The sequence below is a fragment of the Euleptes europaea genome, chromosome 18 (genome assembly GCF_029931775.1).
Source record: "Euleptes europaea isolate rEulEur1 chromosome 18, rEulEur1.hap1, whole genome shotgun sequence".
NCBI lineage: Eukaryota > Metazoa > Chordata > Lepidosauria > Squamata > Sphaerodactylidae > Euleptes > Euleptes europaea.
This window is the reverse complement of record NC_079329.1, coordinates 42,217,227-42,233,363: the sequence shown is the minus strand read 5'-3', so window position 1 is coordinate 42,233,363 and position 16,137 is coordinate 42,217,227. Positions and strand designations below refer to the sequence as shown.

Genomic DNA, 16,137 nt, shown 5'->3' with positions numbered 1-16,137 from the left:
TGGGAGGGGGCCCATGTTGTAATAGCCTTGGGCTTGCACACCCTGAATAGGGTAATTCTGCATAGCAATGGGCTGTACTGCTCTTAAGCCCAGTGAAGGCGTCTTTAATAAGGGAAGAGAGCTCTGCTTTTAAGAAGGCTAGACCTTCGTCTTGCAGAGGGGGGAGGATCCTACCGGTAGATGGAGTCTCCGCTGCCGCTTGTCGTCCTTGATTTAGAGGCGAGCCGCCTAAGGACGAACCGGCACGAGGCAAAGGCAAGCCGCCAGCCTCCTGGACCCGTTCCCTGGTTAGCTGCAGGGAGTGGGCGCCGGGTACCAGATGGGGCTCCGTGTGCTCCGCGTCCAAAGACTGAGTGCCCGAAGGTAATGGCGAGCCGCCATACTCCCGGCCCTGCACCCGAAAGGAAGTAGAGGAGGGAGCGGATGATGCCGCTGAACTCCTCGCGCCACCCACCGCTGCAATCTTTCCTCCGCGGGCTTTTTCGATGAGGCGTTTAGCGCGCTTGGTACTGGTCGAGACGAACTTTTTGCACTTACCGCTGCTGTCGCCTGAACCGTGTTTTCTTTTTGTTTTTGCCTTCAAGTCAATTTGCTGACTCGTGGAAGGCTGGATGACCTCGGATGGATGAGGCATAGCCTTGAGGAGGCTAGGATCCAGATCGGCTGTGGCAATATAACTGTCGTCCTGCCGATCCGCCATTTTGTTTTGGCGGGAAGGGATCCCTGTTTTAAATTTCAAGTATTCCCTATGCCCGAACAAAGGAAATAGGGATAGAAGTAGGTAAGAGTAGAAAAAGAATTAAGTATAAGTTAGTTGGAAATAGAAGTAAGGCTGGGTAATTTCTATCCTTAGTAGCAGAGAGCTGCAAAGGGCTGCTCTCCCGATCAAGGCAGGAAATAAATGGCAATAGAAGGCGTTTACCCTGAGAAGCCAGGAAAAATTTAAATATTAAATCCTGCCTCCCGAGCTAAGAGGAAAAGGAAACACCCATCATAAAGATGCCCTTTGTCCCTCTGAGCCGAGAAACTCTACATCATGGGCAGGTGGGAAAACAAAGTGAAGACCAAATGCAGGTCAAAAGAGTATTTAATGGTAAATCATATGGACATATTTTCAATATGTAGAATACATTCCAATATAGTTGAACAATCAAATACTGGTAATGTAGACATCAAAGTCCACATAGTGAGAATAAATACTGTGGAGATACTAAACAGAGAAAAAGTCATAATGAGGTAGAGCAAGATTAATGTTCAATAGTAGAAAGCAACATTAGTGTAGTCACGTAGAAAGGTGGGTATAATCCCAGTAGTAATGTAGGAAAAAGGGACGGGATGTCTAGATCAGGGACTTTTCCCACTTTTAGCTGGAGAACTTTTTACGCGAGGCCCCTTGCCCATCTTCTGGTCCAATATTGGATCATTTCAGCTGGCTTTCTCCAGACGATGTCGACAAGAGTCCTGATGGCTGTAAGGCCCACCACTTGCCTCTTGGACCCGTGTCCCTCCTGGTTGGTCAAGGCCTCCCAGGAGGTGGTGCGGGACCCCTTGGGAGAGATTATCAATGCGTCCTTTGACACCGGGACCGTCCCAGGGGGTTTAAAGGAGGCAGTGGTGTGTCTGCTCTTAAAGAAGCCCTCATTAGATCCAAGGGACCTTGCCAACTACCACCCAGTGTCTGATCTTGCGTACCTGGGAAAGGTAGTTGAGAGAGCGGCGGCCGAGCAGCTCCAGGTCTTTCTGGATGAAGCATCAGTTTTGGACCCATTCCAGTCTGGCTTCTGCCCTGGCCATGGGGCGGAGACGGCTCTGGTCGCCTTCACAGACGATCTGCCTCGACAGCTGGATAGGGGCGGGGCTGCTGATATTATTGGCTCTATCAGCAGCCTTCGACATGGTCAATCATGATCTTCTACACAAGCATCTTGTCAACATTGGGATCTGGGGCTTAGCCCTTCAATGGATGAGCTCTTTTCTCCATGGTCAGGGACAGAGAGTGACGCTAGGGGAAGAGGTGTCGCAGCTGTTTCCTTTGGTGTGTGGGGTGATGCAAGGTGCAATCCTCTCCGCTATGTTATTTAACATCTACATGCGTTCTCTTGCCCAGCTTGTCCGGAGTTTCGGGTTGGGATGTCAGCAGTACGCTGATGACACCCAGCTTTATCTGTTGATGGACAGCCATCCAGACTCTGCCCTGGAAACACTGGCCAGGTGCTTGGATGCCGTGACTGCGTGGTTGAGGCAAAGCCGGCTGAAGTTAAATCCATCGAAGACGGAGGTCCTGTGGCTCAGATGGGGCGGCCTTGGGGCAGGGTGCCGACTTGCGGCTCTTGACGGCGTGCCACTAACACCTGTCAGGAGCCTGGGTGAGACCTTGGATGCCTCTATGGAGGCCCAGGTCACAGCTGCGACCTAGTCGGCTTTTTTCCAACTCCACTGGGTCGGCAGCTGGTGCCTTACCTCTCCCGCCCCGACTTAGCTACAGTTAACCATGCGACGGTCACCTCCAGGCTGGACTACTGTAACTCGCTCTACGTAGGGCTGCCCTTGAGGCTGACTCAAAAACTCCAGCTGGTACAAAATGCCCCAGCGAGGCTGCTTACGGGGTCCTTGTCACGGGCTCGTATCACGCCAGTGCTTAAACAGCTGCACTGGCTCCAGCTGGGGTATCGGGTCAGATTCAAGGTGCTGGTTATTACCTTTAAAGCCTTACATGGTCTGGGACCTTCGTATCTGCGGGACCGCCTCTCCTGGCCCCTTCGTTCAGCTAATAACAATCTTTTGGTGGTCCCTAGCCCGAGGAGTGTTGGGCTGGCCTTGACCAGGGCCAGGGCTTTCTCTGTCCTGGCCCCTGCCTGGTGGAATAGCCTCGCTAACGAGACCAGGGGCCTGCGGGATCTCAAATAGTTCCACAGGGCCTGTAAAACAGCTATTCTGCCAGGCTTATGGTTGAGGCCATCTACGGTTCCTATATATAAAGACTGGCCTCCCTAAACTTCCCATTGCGGTTAACACCTTTCATTCCATCTGGTGCCTTCCATCTGCTCGCTTAGCTGCGTTGATGTATTGTGACTCGTATGTTAGAGACGCCTAGGTAAATTAGTATAATGATTAGGATTTTATAGGGCTATTTTAAAATGTTTTAGTGTTTTTATTAATATGACTTTCATATTCTGTAAGCCGCTCTGAGCCTGGCTTAGAGCGGGGTAACAAATGGAAATAATAAATAAATAAATATAGGTATATAAAATAGGTATACAAATCAAACATTTACTGATAATAAATCATAAATAAATTTATTTTAAAATTAATTTTTCCCTGCGACCTCCACATTCAGTTATGCGACCCCATATGGGGTTGCGACCCACAGTTTAAGAAGCTTTCGTCTGAATCATTCCACTGTTTCATGTAAGAATTTCATCCGCCTTTTCCTGAGATAATGTTGCTATAGTAGGGAGATATATGTAGCTACAATCCAATAGGTAATGGTGAAATTTTTTTTTACATAGTATTTGTTTGTATGCTTGAGTACGTGCTAGAAGTTGCTAGTAATTATTGCTAACTGTAGCCGTTGCTTGGTTGTTTTCTATTGTTATCATATTCACCCAGCCGCACATGCTGTTATTTCAGGATAAAAAGCAACGTGTTCAAAATTGTGGAAACTTTACCTAAAATGTCACTGCATTTTAAAAAAGTTAATTTCATGTTGCCGTACTATCAGTTATCTAATTTGCTTTTCTGAATACCACATGTATCAGATCTGTCAATGATCAAAAGTATCATCTGTGGGTGTTAATGCTTTGACCGGTATTTGCCTGGTTGACTGACCTAATCTTTTTCGCCAGTCAAACGAACGACCCTAACCCGTTGCCTTTTCCTCTTCCTCAGCATCATTTACAGCTCAGCAGGACATGCCATTTCCCCTCTAAGCCATTAGAGGGAACAGGAAATACTTCAGCCCCAGCAGAGCACATTCCCCTGGAACTGAGCATGGTCCATTAGCAGCCGAATCCTGGAAAGCTGGTATGGAGATATACATTTCTCAGGGGGATACATAAGCACTTACGATCTTTGCTGGAACAATACTTCAAGCTCCTTGCTCGCCGGTGGGTCTGCATCCACCCCCAGTGAGCTTTCTGTGGTCCTGACCTTTAAAGGATCCCCCGAGACTCCTCACCGTGCTTCAGCTAGAAACTAACTGACGTTCTGACCAAACTGCTAACTGACCTCCTGCCTTGCTGGTCCACACGAGGGACTCCAAACCAATGAAAGAGGCATACACAACACACTTCTGAAATTTTAAAAATTGTGGTCCTTCAGATAAGCAGTTGTTGATACCATTCAGACACAAACGTAGACAAGCCCACAAAGATATGCTGACAGGCTTTCCTGCACACTACTTACATATGGGCTTGGTTCAAAAGAAACAGCATACTATGGAATTGGACTTGTGGTATCTTTGGAATTCACATGCTCCCTCTTTGCTCCTGAAGTGCAGCTAGTTAATATGTTTCGAATTAGAATAGTTTGTTGTAACATCAGAACCCTAAGCTGTGGTTTGCTTCCCTTCAAACCAGGATACCACAGCAAGTTTATGCAGTGATCTGAAGCTCCTTGTTTGGTTAGGTTTGTTTGAGCATAATGGCAAACTAGTTTGCTGCAGATCTGGAAGTCTTTCATTAACTGGCTATATAGTCTGCAGCAAACAGCAGTTTGTCATTATGCTCAAACAAACCAAACAAAACAAGGCAGTAACAACAAACCACAGTTTGTCATTCAATCTGAAGTTGCTGTGATGTAATTCATTAATTTAGAAAGCCGTCTTGTAAAAAAAAAATCTTTTAAAAAGAAAGTCGTCTTGTTTTAACAACTCCAAAAGACCAATCCCAAAGGAACGTCAGTAAACCTGGTATCTTGCCATGCAGTTTCAGTTCACATTATTTGCATTTACTATAATTGGTATCAGTGTCTGAATTACACTGGTCCAAAACACCGCAAGATAAAATAAAAGACACTTACCATCAGCTGGGTCCTGGGGAGAAAAGTTCTTTCCTTCAATCTCATCCACTACTTCATAGATAATCTCTGTTGGGCCGCGTGCAGATATGGCTGTGGAACAAGACATGCACTGATATATATCGGTTTGTAGCAGGGGTTGCTGCATCTCACAGTAGGTCACATTTACATATTGCGAGTGTTTTCTGTATAAAAGTGACCCTCGTTTAATCTGTTCACAGATAACCAGATTGCTTTTAAATAAAGCTGTTAAAAGATGACACGGTGATCACTGGCTGGGATACAAGGTTTTCACCAAGACCTGGAATAAATAAACTTCAGAAAACTGGTACCTGGCCATTCATCAAGCAGCCTTATGGTTTAGTGGTTAACGTGTTGCTTTAAAACAGTCAAAGACTTCAGTTTCTATGTACCTGTTTTTTATTGCCTCCCCCCCCCACACACCCAAGGACAGAAGTAACTTCCTGGCACCAGAGATCCGTTACAATACTGTCCTTTTGATGTTCATGCTCTTTCCTAATGATCTCAAGCATGGAGTTTGGCTTTTTCACCACCACTGCTCACTGAACTGAGATTTTCATTGAGCTATCCGTTACAAGCCACAGATTTCTTTCCCTCTCCGTCTCAGCCAGTTCAAACCCCACCAGTTCAAACCCCACAGAGCGAGGATACTTTGGCAGACTGAAAAGTGGGATTAGGCATCCTTGAGGTCAACAGATGCTGACTAAGCTTGCAGCGTCACAAAGATGCGACCAGGCCTTCCTGCACTGTTGACGCCTTTGAGGCAAAGGACAGGACATGGGCTCCCTGTCCTATCAGCCTTGTGGTTAACAGAGATATATTTGAGCTGTGGGTGATGGCCCTTCCTGTACCCTTTCCTTCCAAGACATTCGGAGGCATCTCCTGAAGCCACTTTCTTTTTACTTGGCTGCTGTGGATTGAATCCTCGGTATCTTAAAGGGGTAGATTCTTTCTCAGTCTACCGAGGAGGGAAGGACAGCGGAAGAAATTCCAGCCTTAGCCACACAAAAAGAGCAAATGTTCTTGATGTGTCCAGTTGCTACGACTAGGCAATACAGAAAGTGGGATAACTCTGTGCTGCAAGAATAGACTTTCCATCTTCCGCATGGGCGGTCCTACCTGTGTAGCAAATGGGGCAGGGGGAATAACCCTCCATGAATCTCTGTTTCACTGAAAGGAAAGTTTCCTACAGCTGACTGCAGGAACCATCATTTAACCTAACAGGTTTGAAAGACTGACAATTGCCAAGTAGCAGCTCCCCGCAGGCGGGACACCTGAGAGTGGCCCAAAGGCCAGGCACCTGTCAGCTTTGAAGGGGCAACGCTGCTTCCAGCTTCCCCACTGAACCTTCCGAACCAGATCAGTGCCTCTGTCAGACTCAGACAAGGACAAGACAGAAAAGTAACAAAAGCCCTTATGAGATTTTAAATGTAAAAGTGGATCCTTGCTCAGCATCGTGCTTCTCTTTTAGTCTTTGCAACACTGTCGGTTGGCTCAAAGACCTCTCCAGTAAAGCTAAACTACACCGGGGCTTCTAAACAAGGGCACCAGAATAGGAAGAGTGGAGGGAGAGAGCCAAGCATTCAGTACAAAAGCAGAAACTGTGTGGGATGGGCGGCTGCCAGGGCGCCAGCACCCCAGCAAGGGCAGCACGAGGCACAGGACAGCCCCGAAAAAAGGGAACCACAGATTGCGCCAGAGATTACGTACCAGATTTATAAAATACACCAAGAAGATAGTCATACGTTGCCAGGCTAGGTTCTGAAATGAATAAAGATACATATACTGAATCGTGAAAACAATATGCTGAATACAAGTTAACAGAGTTGTATTTAATTTTGAAGAGCTTGGGCAAATGTATTGGCTGTTTGAGCCATTTCTTAATTTGCCCAAGGTACAAAGACTGACTGAACCCAGATTCCCATTTATTAAGACAGAAACCTTTAAAATACATAACAATACACAAACAGTACAACAATGTTTTGTATTCCCCCAGATATGCAGAAAATGGAGGAGTTGCACTTACCCTGCAGAGTCCTTCCTGTTTTAATTTTGGGCTCAGTGACCATAAATCAACAAATAACACCCCTTCCCCCAAAGCAAATACAAAATGAAAATTTTGGGACGGAAGCCCCCCCACATGCTCCACAAGCAGAGCAAAGCTAATTAGACAAGTATTTAGGCAGCCTGTGGGGGGGAGGGGAGGGGGGCAGAAACCAAGTTCTCTGAGGTAAAAGAATCCAGGAGAAGGACTGATGAAGATGGGAGGGACGTATCTGCTCTAGCAAAAGGCCCCAAGCTGCAAAGGGGTCAGAACCAGCATGAAAAGTCTCAGACTAGGACAGGCTCCAATTCCATTCTGCTATGAAACTTACTGGGTGACCTTCAGCCCTCTAGGCCTCACCAACCTCACAGGGTTGTTGTGAGGATAAAATGAAGAAAAGGAGATTCAACAAGAATGCCCTGGAGAAAAGAGAAAACTGTGGAAGGTAGATTGAGACCCTAACAGCACCTGAAATTAGGGTGATGTTTAGTATGTATTTTCCTCTCTTCATCGCACTGCTCAAATTCTGGAGCAAGATGAGCAGCTTCCTGCTCACCAAGTGTAAAACCTCAGTTGCTGGAGCTACAGGGCAACTGTGCTGTCATACTGGTCTGCTGAGGGTCAGGACTAAATCAGCAAGAGGCATGGTGTGGCAGTTAAGACCAGTGGTTTGGAGCGGTGGAGTCTGATCTGGAGAACCGGGTTTGATTCCCCACTCCTCCTCCACATGAGCAGTGGAGACTAAGCTGCTGAACTGGATTCGTTTCCCCACTCCTACACACGAAGCCAGCTGGGTGACCTTGGGCTAGTCACTCTCTCAGCCCCACCTACCTCACAGGGTGTCTGTTGTGGGGAGGGGAAAGGAAGGCGATTGTAAGCAGATTGTAAGTCTCCCTTAAACAGCAGAGAAAGTCGGCATATAAAAACCAATTCTTCTAATCTCCTACCCTCAAGCCTCAGCAATCTTGCACTGCTGTATAAGCAGGATGAACTTCCCAAATGTTAATTCTCCATGCAATTCCTGAAACAAACAAGTAAGACAAAAACAGGAACAACAAAACCTGGTTTTTTGCTTGCTTGTTTGAGGAATTTCCAGTTCAAAGATTAAAACAATAGAAGTTTTGAAGCAACCTATTTCAGTCCAGTTCATAACAAAATTGGCAGAGGGTGGGGGCTTGTGTACAAAAGAAAAGGAGAAACAGAAAATGTGACACAACACAGCCTATAATTATCCTGAAGAAGTGAGCTGTGGCTCACGAAAGCTCATACCCTACCAGAAAATATTTTTGTTAGTCTTTAAGATGCTACTGGACTCTTGCCCTTTTTGACTATAATTATCCTGTTTGCAGAACTTTGAAGCAATATTGAGCTAGGTTTATCCAGCATAGAATCTAAGTGCAAGTTTCTATTTGATAGTGCTTCCATGTGAGAAAACAGGGTTGCACTTACCTGTAACTGTTGTTCATTCAGTGGTCTTCCGTACAGGCAGGGAGAAATAAAAGGGCCGGACCAGTTACTGGAGATAAAAAATATGGCCAAGGCCAATAGGGCAAAATAGGTAAAAATATTTTTTTTATTACTCAGATAAAATTCCCTACGTGTTCCGCCCAAGAGGCTTCTTCAGGGGAATCTGTCAATCTTACGGTGGTTTTTCAAAGAAGACTGAACTTATATCTAAGAAATAAAATATATTTTTACCTATTTTGCACCATCGTCCTTGGCCTTATTTTTTAATCTTCTGTGCAGTCCCACACTGGGACTGCGTGCGCTCAGGCCAGCTGCAGAAAAGATGGCCAGTGCTTTCTAGTATACTAGGAACGCCTCTCCTCCCTTTGGCACTTTCCTGCCAAAAACCCTAAGTGAAGGAAGTGGGTGTGAAATCCATGGAGGACCACCTGTGAGCCCTTGGTCCAAATGAACCAGAAACCACGACATAGACAATCAGGTCCAAAGAAGCTGGTCTTTACTGGTCAAATAGAATAACAGAGCATAAAGGAAAGGGTGACAGCTATGAGGCTGTCTGGCTGAAACTTGGTAATATAGATGCACAGGAAGGGCGAGAGATTACATTTCAGAAACAAAGTAGTTTCCCAGAGCTTCAGAGTGTAGTAGGCATAACAGTCTTTGCAACCTTGGCTGCAGTTCCGTAGGCATAACAGTAGGCATAACATTCCTTGAGTCTGGTTGGCAGGAAGTGAAAGTGAACAGCAACTGAAATGCCTGACATTCTGCCCCCCTTAAGGCCCCCTCCCGCCTAGCGAGGGGATGGTCTATCCGGGTAGGCGGTGTGGAAGGCAGTTACTATCATCCAAATAAACTACCACGCCGCGGTGCAGCAAATCATGGAGGATTTCGTTAATGAGTTGCATGAAGACCCCCCGGGCCCCCTTTAACCCGAAAGGCATCACAAGAAACTCATACATTCCAAAACAGCTAGAGAAGGCGGTGAGGGGTTCGTCCCCCTCACGAATACGGACGCGATAGTAAGCTTCCACCAAGTCCAACTTGGAGAAAATGCGACCCTCCTGTAATTGCCCCATGATATCGGAAATCAACAGTATGGGGTAGGCGTTGGCTTGGGTAACTGCATTAAGCTTTCGGAAGTCAATGCATAAACGCAGGTCACCCTCCTTTTTCCGGACAAAGAACGCTGGGGCTGAGTTGGGAGCGTTCGATGGCCGAATGAACCCTCGAGCGAGATTTTTATCCAAAAAATCACGTAATACAGCGCGTTCGGAAACTCTCATGGGGTAAATCTTGCTTTTAGTCAGTGTGCAGTCTTTAACCACCTCAATGGCACAGTCAGTGGTACGGTGGGGGGGCAAGGCATCACATTCTTTAACATCAAAGACATCTGCAAAGTCTCTGTAGGAGTCGGGCAAAGGCGGTGGCGATGCGGCATCGGAGGTTAAAGCCGGAGTGGGTGGAGGCGTCACCGCGACTCCCTGTCGGTGCTGTTCGCACTTGGGATTGGCAAAGGAAATAGTATCCGTTTCCCAGTCTAAATAAGGACTATGGCCTTTAAGCCAATTAATCCCTAAGACAACTTCGAACCGAATGGGGGCTAGGTAAAGTCTATTTGCTCCCAATGGGAACCTATACCCATCGCTACTCCCCGTGTGCGATGATCGACTGGTCCCCCCTTAAAAGGGCTTCCATCCATCTGGGCGAATTGGACGGGAGCGGGTAACGCCTCGGACTTGACTTTGAGGGCTGCAAATGTGGCTTCACTAATTAAACTGCGACCGCAGCCAGAGTCAACAAGTGCCTTGACAGGCAGTTGGGGACCCCCCTTATAGTGTTGTAACACTGAATCCACATAAACAGAGGTTTCCACTTCACTCACCTTGACGGGAGCTTTGGGTTTAGCAGGTGATTCTGCAGGGGTCTGTGGAGACGCTCCACTCACCACAGACCGAATCCATTTTTTGACAGATCAAGAGGGGTTTCCAGGTTTAGAGCTGGAGCATTCCATTGATTCTTGTCAGAAGGAGAGTTGTCCCCCATTGGGGCACTTATAATCCGAGACTCTACGGGGTCGCTTGGTGCAGAAAGGTTAGCCGATTCCTCAACGTGAAGTGCAGAGGGTGTGGGTTGTCCCGGCGCTGCGCTGAGGGTGGCCGCGGTGCCTCTGCGTTGAGGTTTTCCTCAAGTTCGGGGTGGCATGCTGGGGCGGGTGGTCTCCGGTCGTTGAGGACAAGTCGCTGCAAAGTGGCCCAATTCCCCGCACACGAGGCAAGCCCCCCTCTGGAACCTTGTTTCGCGATCCTGAGGTGGTCGCGTGTCAGGCTGTTATCTCGGTTTAGATGTTTCCTTTCGTTTCTCTGCTGAACCGTCCAGACTCAAGGACGGCTACACATACCAAAGCCTGGGAACGCCACTCCTGGGAAATAATGCTCTGTTTATGCTTTGTAATCTCCAGCCGTTTCTCTGCCTCATATTTCCAAATAACGGGCAAGACAAGCCATAGCTGTCATCTTGCCTTCCATGCACTGTATTGCCTATTTGACCAGTAAAGCCATCTGCTTGGAATCTGATTGTCTCTGTGGTGATTTCTGGTTCGATGGGTCAAGAGCTCACATTATGACAGCTATCTCTTCTTCATCGATTCTTTAGTCAGGCTGGAGCCCTGGAGGGTTCGCCTGCCACTCGGATGGGAGCTAGGAGGGCGCTCTCCGAGTGAACCGTGACTACTGCTTCTTGGAACCCTGGAGTCCTCCTCAGAGGATCCTACCCTCCTACGGGTAGCTGAACTCTTTAGGACTAATTCAGAGGTTTGCCGCTTGAGTGGACTGGTCCAGACGCAGTGGCGATCTCTAGTGAGGGTTCTCTGGATGTTAACGTCGGAGGATACTAATGCTTGTTTAGACCTCCAGGATTTTGATCAGTTGCTGGATGATGCCCGGCTGGCAACTGAGGACTTACAAATACTAACCGGTTTGTTGGATAAGCTTATTGCCCGTGAGACTCTCTCATCCACAGCTCTAAGGCGTCCCGTCACCTCGGGGGAAGGTGCCATGGCGGGAGCCGCACCAGCAAGTTTTTCTTTGGTACCCAATGCAGCTGACTGTCAAGCTGAAGCCAAGAGGGTCGCTATCCAGACAGCCCTCCTCCTTGCGGATTCTACAAAGGATACCACGGTAGCCACCTTGGCTCAACGTTTGACCCCGACGTTTGGGGCCGATGCACCCGCGGTCGCTGTCCGAGTGCAACCATTGTTAGGTGGGGAGCCCGACCCCCTCCTCACGCTCCTGGAGACAGAACTCTTACCACACGTTACCGCAGCTACCGCTCTGAGGCTTGAAAGCGCACAGGCTCTCGCGGATAGGGAAGCTGCTGATGCGGCTAAGGCGGAGGCCAAAGCTCAAGCCGCAAGGGACAAGGAGCAGCAGTTGGCTGCAGATCGGGCACGGACAGGCGGCCGCCCCAAAGACTCCGGACGGAGCGGTCCTCCGTTGGGTCTGTCGTTTTCCCCGGTATTTGCCCTGTCGCGCACGTCCCAACGCGCACGCCGCCTCGCAGAACAACGCCAAGACTCCGGGGAGTCTGAGGAAGAGGACTTGTATGGAGACAGTTCTCAATGAGCCACAAGTTTTCAAACAAGCAAACCTTACCGTACAGGTGGCCCGGGAGAGGACGTTCACCTGTTACGAGCTCAGAATCGAGAGCTATCTGGCCGTGTAGATCAACTCCAGGAGCTAATGGAACGCTTGCTTCAGGACAACAGGCAGTTACAGCGGGCCCTGACAACCCCGGCACAACCCATACCACAGGGGGCCGCAGTACCGGTTCAGCAGGGAGTGCCAGCCCAGCCACCCGCCAATGTACCTGTTCAACCCCTGGTCCCCGGAGGTCCCGTTTTACCTGCACCCGGGGCACCCGTGCAACCGGGCCAACCCATGCCCGGTCCTTGGAAACAACTCAAATTGAAAACTACCTACGATGGATCTCTTGAAACCCTGCCCTGTTTCTTGCATCAGGTAGACAGCTATATGCAGGAACAAGGACAATTCTTCCCTACAGAAGACAGCCGGGTTCGCTATGTAGCTTCCCTTTTGACAGGTAAAGCAGCCAACTGGATGGTCCTCCAGTTCGACACCCGGTCCCGCTCTATCCGTTCCCTCAACAACTTCATGACTGCCTTACGGAGGAAGTTTGAGGATCCCTTTATGGGGGAACGAGCCAAAGCGGAGCTTCTACAATTGAGACAAGGCTCTACTCCAGTTCGAGAGTTTGCCGATGAATTCCAAAGACTAGCAAGCAGAATTGTGGACTGGCCCGAAGCCACCCTAATTCACCATTTCAGGGAAGCCTTACACCCAGATATTCTGAACTGGTCGTATATGCGGGGTGGTCCCGACACCCTCGAGGATTGGATTCTATTAGCCGAGGAGGTGGAAAGCCGCCGGCGCTTTATTTCCCTCGTCCGCCAAAGAAACAAGGAGAAAAGCGTCCAAAAACCCCAACCCAAGGCACCGCTCCCCAATCCACGGAAGCCCGCGCGTCCACCCCAGGATCGCGAAACACGGTTTCAAAGAGGAGCTTGCCTCACTTGTGGGGAACTGGGCCACTTTGCGGCAGTCTGCCCACATCGCCCTGAACCCTTTCGCCCCAGCATGGCAACCCGAGCTCGAGGACGACCTCAACGCAGAGGCAGCGCGGCCACCCACAGCGCAGCGCCGGGAAGACCCACACCCTCTGCACTTCACGTTGAGGACTCATCTAACCTTCCTACATCGAGTAACCCCGCCAGGTCCCGGATTACAAATGCCCCATTGGGGGACAACTCTCCTTCTTCTGACGAAGAGAACCCATGGGATCCTCCAGCTTTGAACCTGGAAACCCCCTTGATTTGTCAAAAAACGGCTCCTGCAGATTCTCCTGCTAAACCAAAAGCTCCCACCAAGGTGAAGGAAGTGGAAACCACCGTTTATGTGGACGCAGTTTTACAACACTATAAAGGTGGTCCCCAACTACCCGTTAAGGCACTCATTGACTCCGGTTGCGGAGGCCACTTTTGCAGCACTCAAAGTCAAATCCAAGGCTTTACCAGCCCCCGTCCAATTTGCCCAAATGGACGGAAGCCATTTCAAGGGGGGCCCAGTTGATCATCGCACTACAGGGGTGGCGATGGGAATTGGCTCCCACTGGGAGCAAATAGACTTTACCATAGCCCCTATCCGATTCGAAGTGGTCCTGGGAATCAACTGGATTAAAGGTCATAGTCCCAGTATAGACTGGGAGACGAACACTATCTCCTTTGCCAACCCCGAATGCGATCAGCACCGACAGCAAGTTGCGGTGCTGTCTCCACCCGCTCCAGCATTAACCTCCAATGTCCCATCACCGCCGTCTGTGAGCTCTTGACCCATCGAACTAGAAATCACCACAGAGACAATCAGATTCCAAGCAGATGGCTTTACTGGTCAAATAGGCAATACAGTGCATTGAGGATAAGATGACAGCTATGAGTTGTCTTGCCCGTTATTTGGAAATATAAGGCAGAGAAACAGCGGGAGATTACAAAGAATAAACAGAGCTTTATTTCCCAGGAGTGGCGTTCCCAGGCTTTGGTATGTGTAGCCGTCCTTGAAGTCTGGACGGTTCAGCAGAGAAACGAAAGGAAACATCTAAACCGAGATAACAGCCTGACATCCTGCTCCCCTTAAGGCCCCCTCCCATCCGGCAAGGGGGCTGGTCTGTCTGGGTAGGTATTGTGAAAGGCGTTGACGAGTTTGGGGGCGGAGACATCCCGTGCGCGAACCCATTCGTCATAGGCAGGGGGGAAGTGTTTCCAGCGGATCAGGTATTGCAAGGCCCCGTGGTGTATGCGGGAATCGAGGATTTTGGAGACTTCGAAATGTTCTTCCCCCCCCCCACCATTATGGGCTGTTCAGGAGGCGGCTCTGGGTGCCATTGTGGGGAAGCAACATGGGGCTTTAGAAGGCTGATATGGAAAACGGGGTGTACACGCCTCAGAGTTTTGGGGAGAGACAGTTCCACTGTGACAGGATTTATGAGGCGGATGATGGGAAATGGGCCAATGTATTTAGCATTGAGCTTATGGCATGGACGGGTGGAGCGCAGGTTCTTGGTGGAAATGTATACCATGTTACCCACTTGCAGGTCCCTACCGGGGGAACGATGCTTGTCAGCCTGTGCCTTGTATTTGCGCTTGGCTCGGTCCAGGTTGCTAACCAGCCAGGGCCATGTGGTACGGAGGGTGTGCCCAAGAGGCAATGTCAGCATCCCCCTCCCCCTCCAAACCTTCTACTGGGGTGATAGGACCGAAGTCCTGTCCATACACCGCATAAAACGGGCTGAAACCTGTGGACTGATGTACAGCATTATTGTAGGCATATTCTGCAAAAGGCAACAGTTCCACCCAGTCATCTTGGTGGTAATTGCCATAACAACGCAAATAGCATTCAAGTACAGCATTGACACGTTCGGTTTGACCATCCGTTTGGGGATGGTATGCACTAGACAACTCCTGCTCCACCCCCACCAATTTGAGAAAAGCTTTCCAAAACTTAGCAACGAAACTACTTCCGCGGTCGCAGATTATCTTGCGCGGAAACGAATGTAGTCTAAAGACATGTGACACGAAGAGGCGGGCCAACTTCTGAGCGGAGGGGATCCCCGCACATGGAACCAAATGTATTTGCTTAGAAAATAAGTCAGTAATAACCCATAACACAGTTTTTCCCCCGCTGAGAGGGAGATCCGTCATAAAATCCATAGCAATCACTTCCCAGGGTTTGCTGGGTATTTCAAGTGGTTGCAGTAGTCCTGGGGGCTTGCCTTGAGATCGTTTGACTGTGGCGCAAACAGGACAGCTGCGAAGAGTCAATGTCAGAACGCATTCTCCCTCACCAAAATTGTCTGCGCAACAGGTGAAGCGTCTTTAAGAACCCAAAGTGTCCAGCTGTTTTAATTCCATGAGCCAAGTGTAAGACGTCTTTTCGGAGCGCTTTGGGCACATACAATTTCGAGTCTTTGTACCAAGAGCGTCCTTGTTCGATTACACCAGGAGGCAGGGTTTGATCAGAGCGTTCCATAAGGCATTGTTCCCGAAGGGAATTTAAGAAAGATTCGGAGACGGGAAACCCCCCCCCCCTTGTTTACGGTGGCAGTAGGAGCAGTTATGGGGGTTGACGAGGGGGAAGTGCTTACGTGCGGTGGTGTGCAGACTGCAGGCGGCCGGTTGGGTTGGAGGAGCAGGAGCGCCGGCCATCGTGAGTTTCCGTTGTGGGGGCAGCTGGGCGGCCGGTAGGGCTGGAGGAGCTTGCGCCCCGGCTACTGTGTGCTTCCGCTGGGGCAGCGTCTGGGATCGAGTTTGTACAGCCAGTACGGGCAGGGCTTCTCTTTGCGCGGGCGTAAATAAAGAGTCTGTTGGCCGATCGAGTTTAGCCGGGTATTGAGGCAACCGGGAGAGAGCATCTGCGAGAACGTTTTGTTTTCCTGGGACATGCTTCAGGACAAAATGAAACTGAGCAAAGAATTCCGCCCAACGCTGTTGTTTCGCGGATAACTTATGGGTTCCTGTGAGGGCG

The 16,137-nt window shown here is 49.3% G+C and overlaps 1 protein-coding gene across 1 annotated transcript in view; it reads right to left on the bottom strand.

The window, feature by feature from the left end:
• The window catches only part of PTCD3 (pentatricopeptide repeat domain 3), a 76,065-nt gene that overhangs the window by 27,070 nt on the left and 32,858 nt on the right, over window positions 1–16,137 (bottom strand). The window contains exons 14-15 of the mRNA XM_056864737.1: window positions 6,748–6,798; window positions 5,020–5,109 (exon numbers count right to left, since the gene is read on the bottom strand). Of these exons, the coding sequence (XP_056720715.1) occupies window positions 5,020–5,109; window positions 6,748–6,798 (141 nt within the window). The remainder of the gene's footprint in view (window positions 1–5,019; window positions 5,110–6,747; window positions 6,799–16,137) is intronic.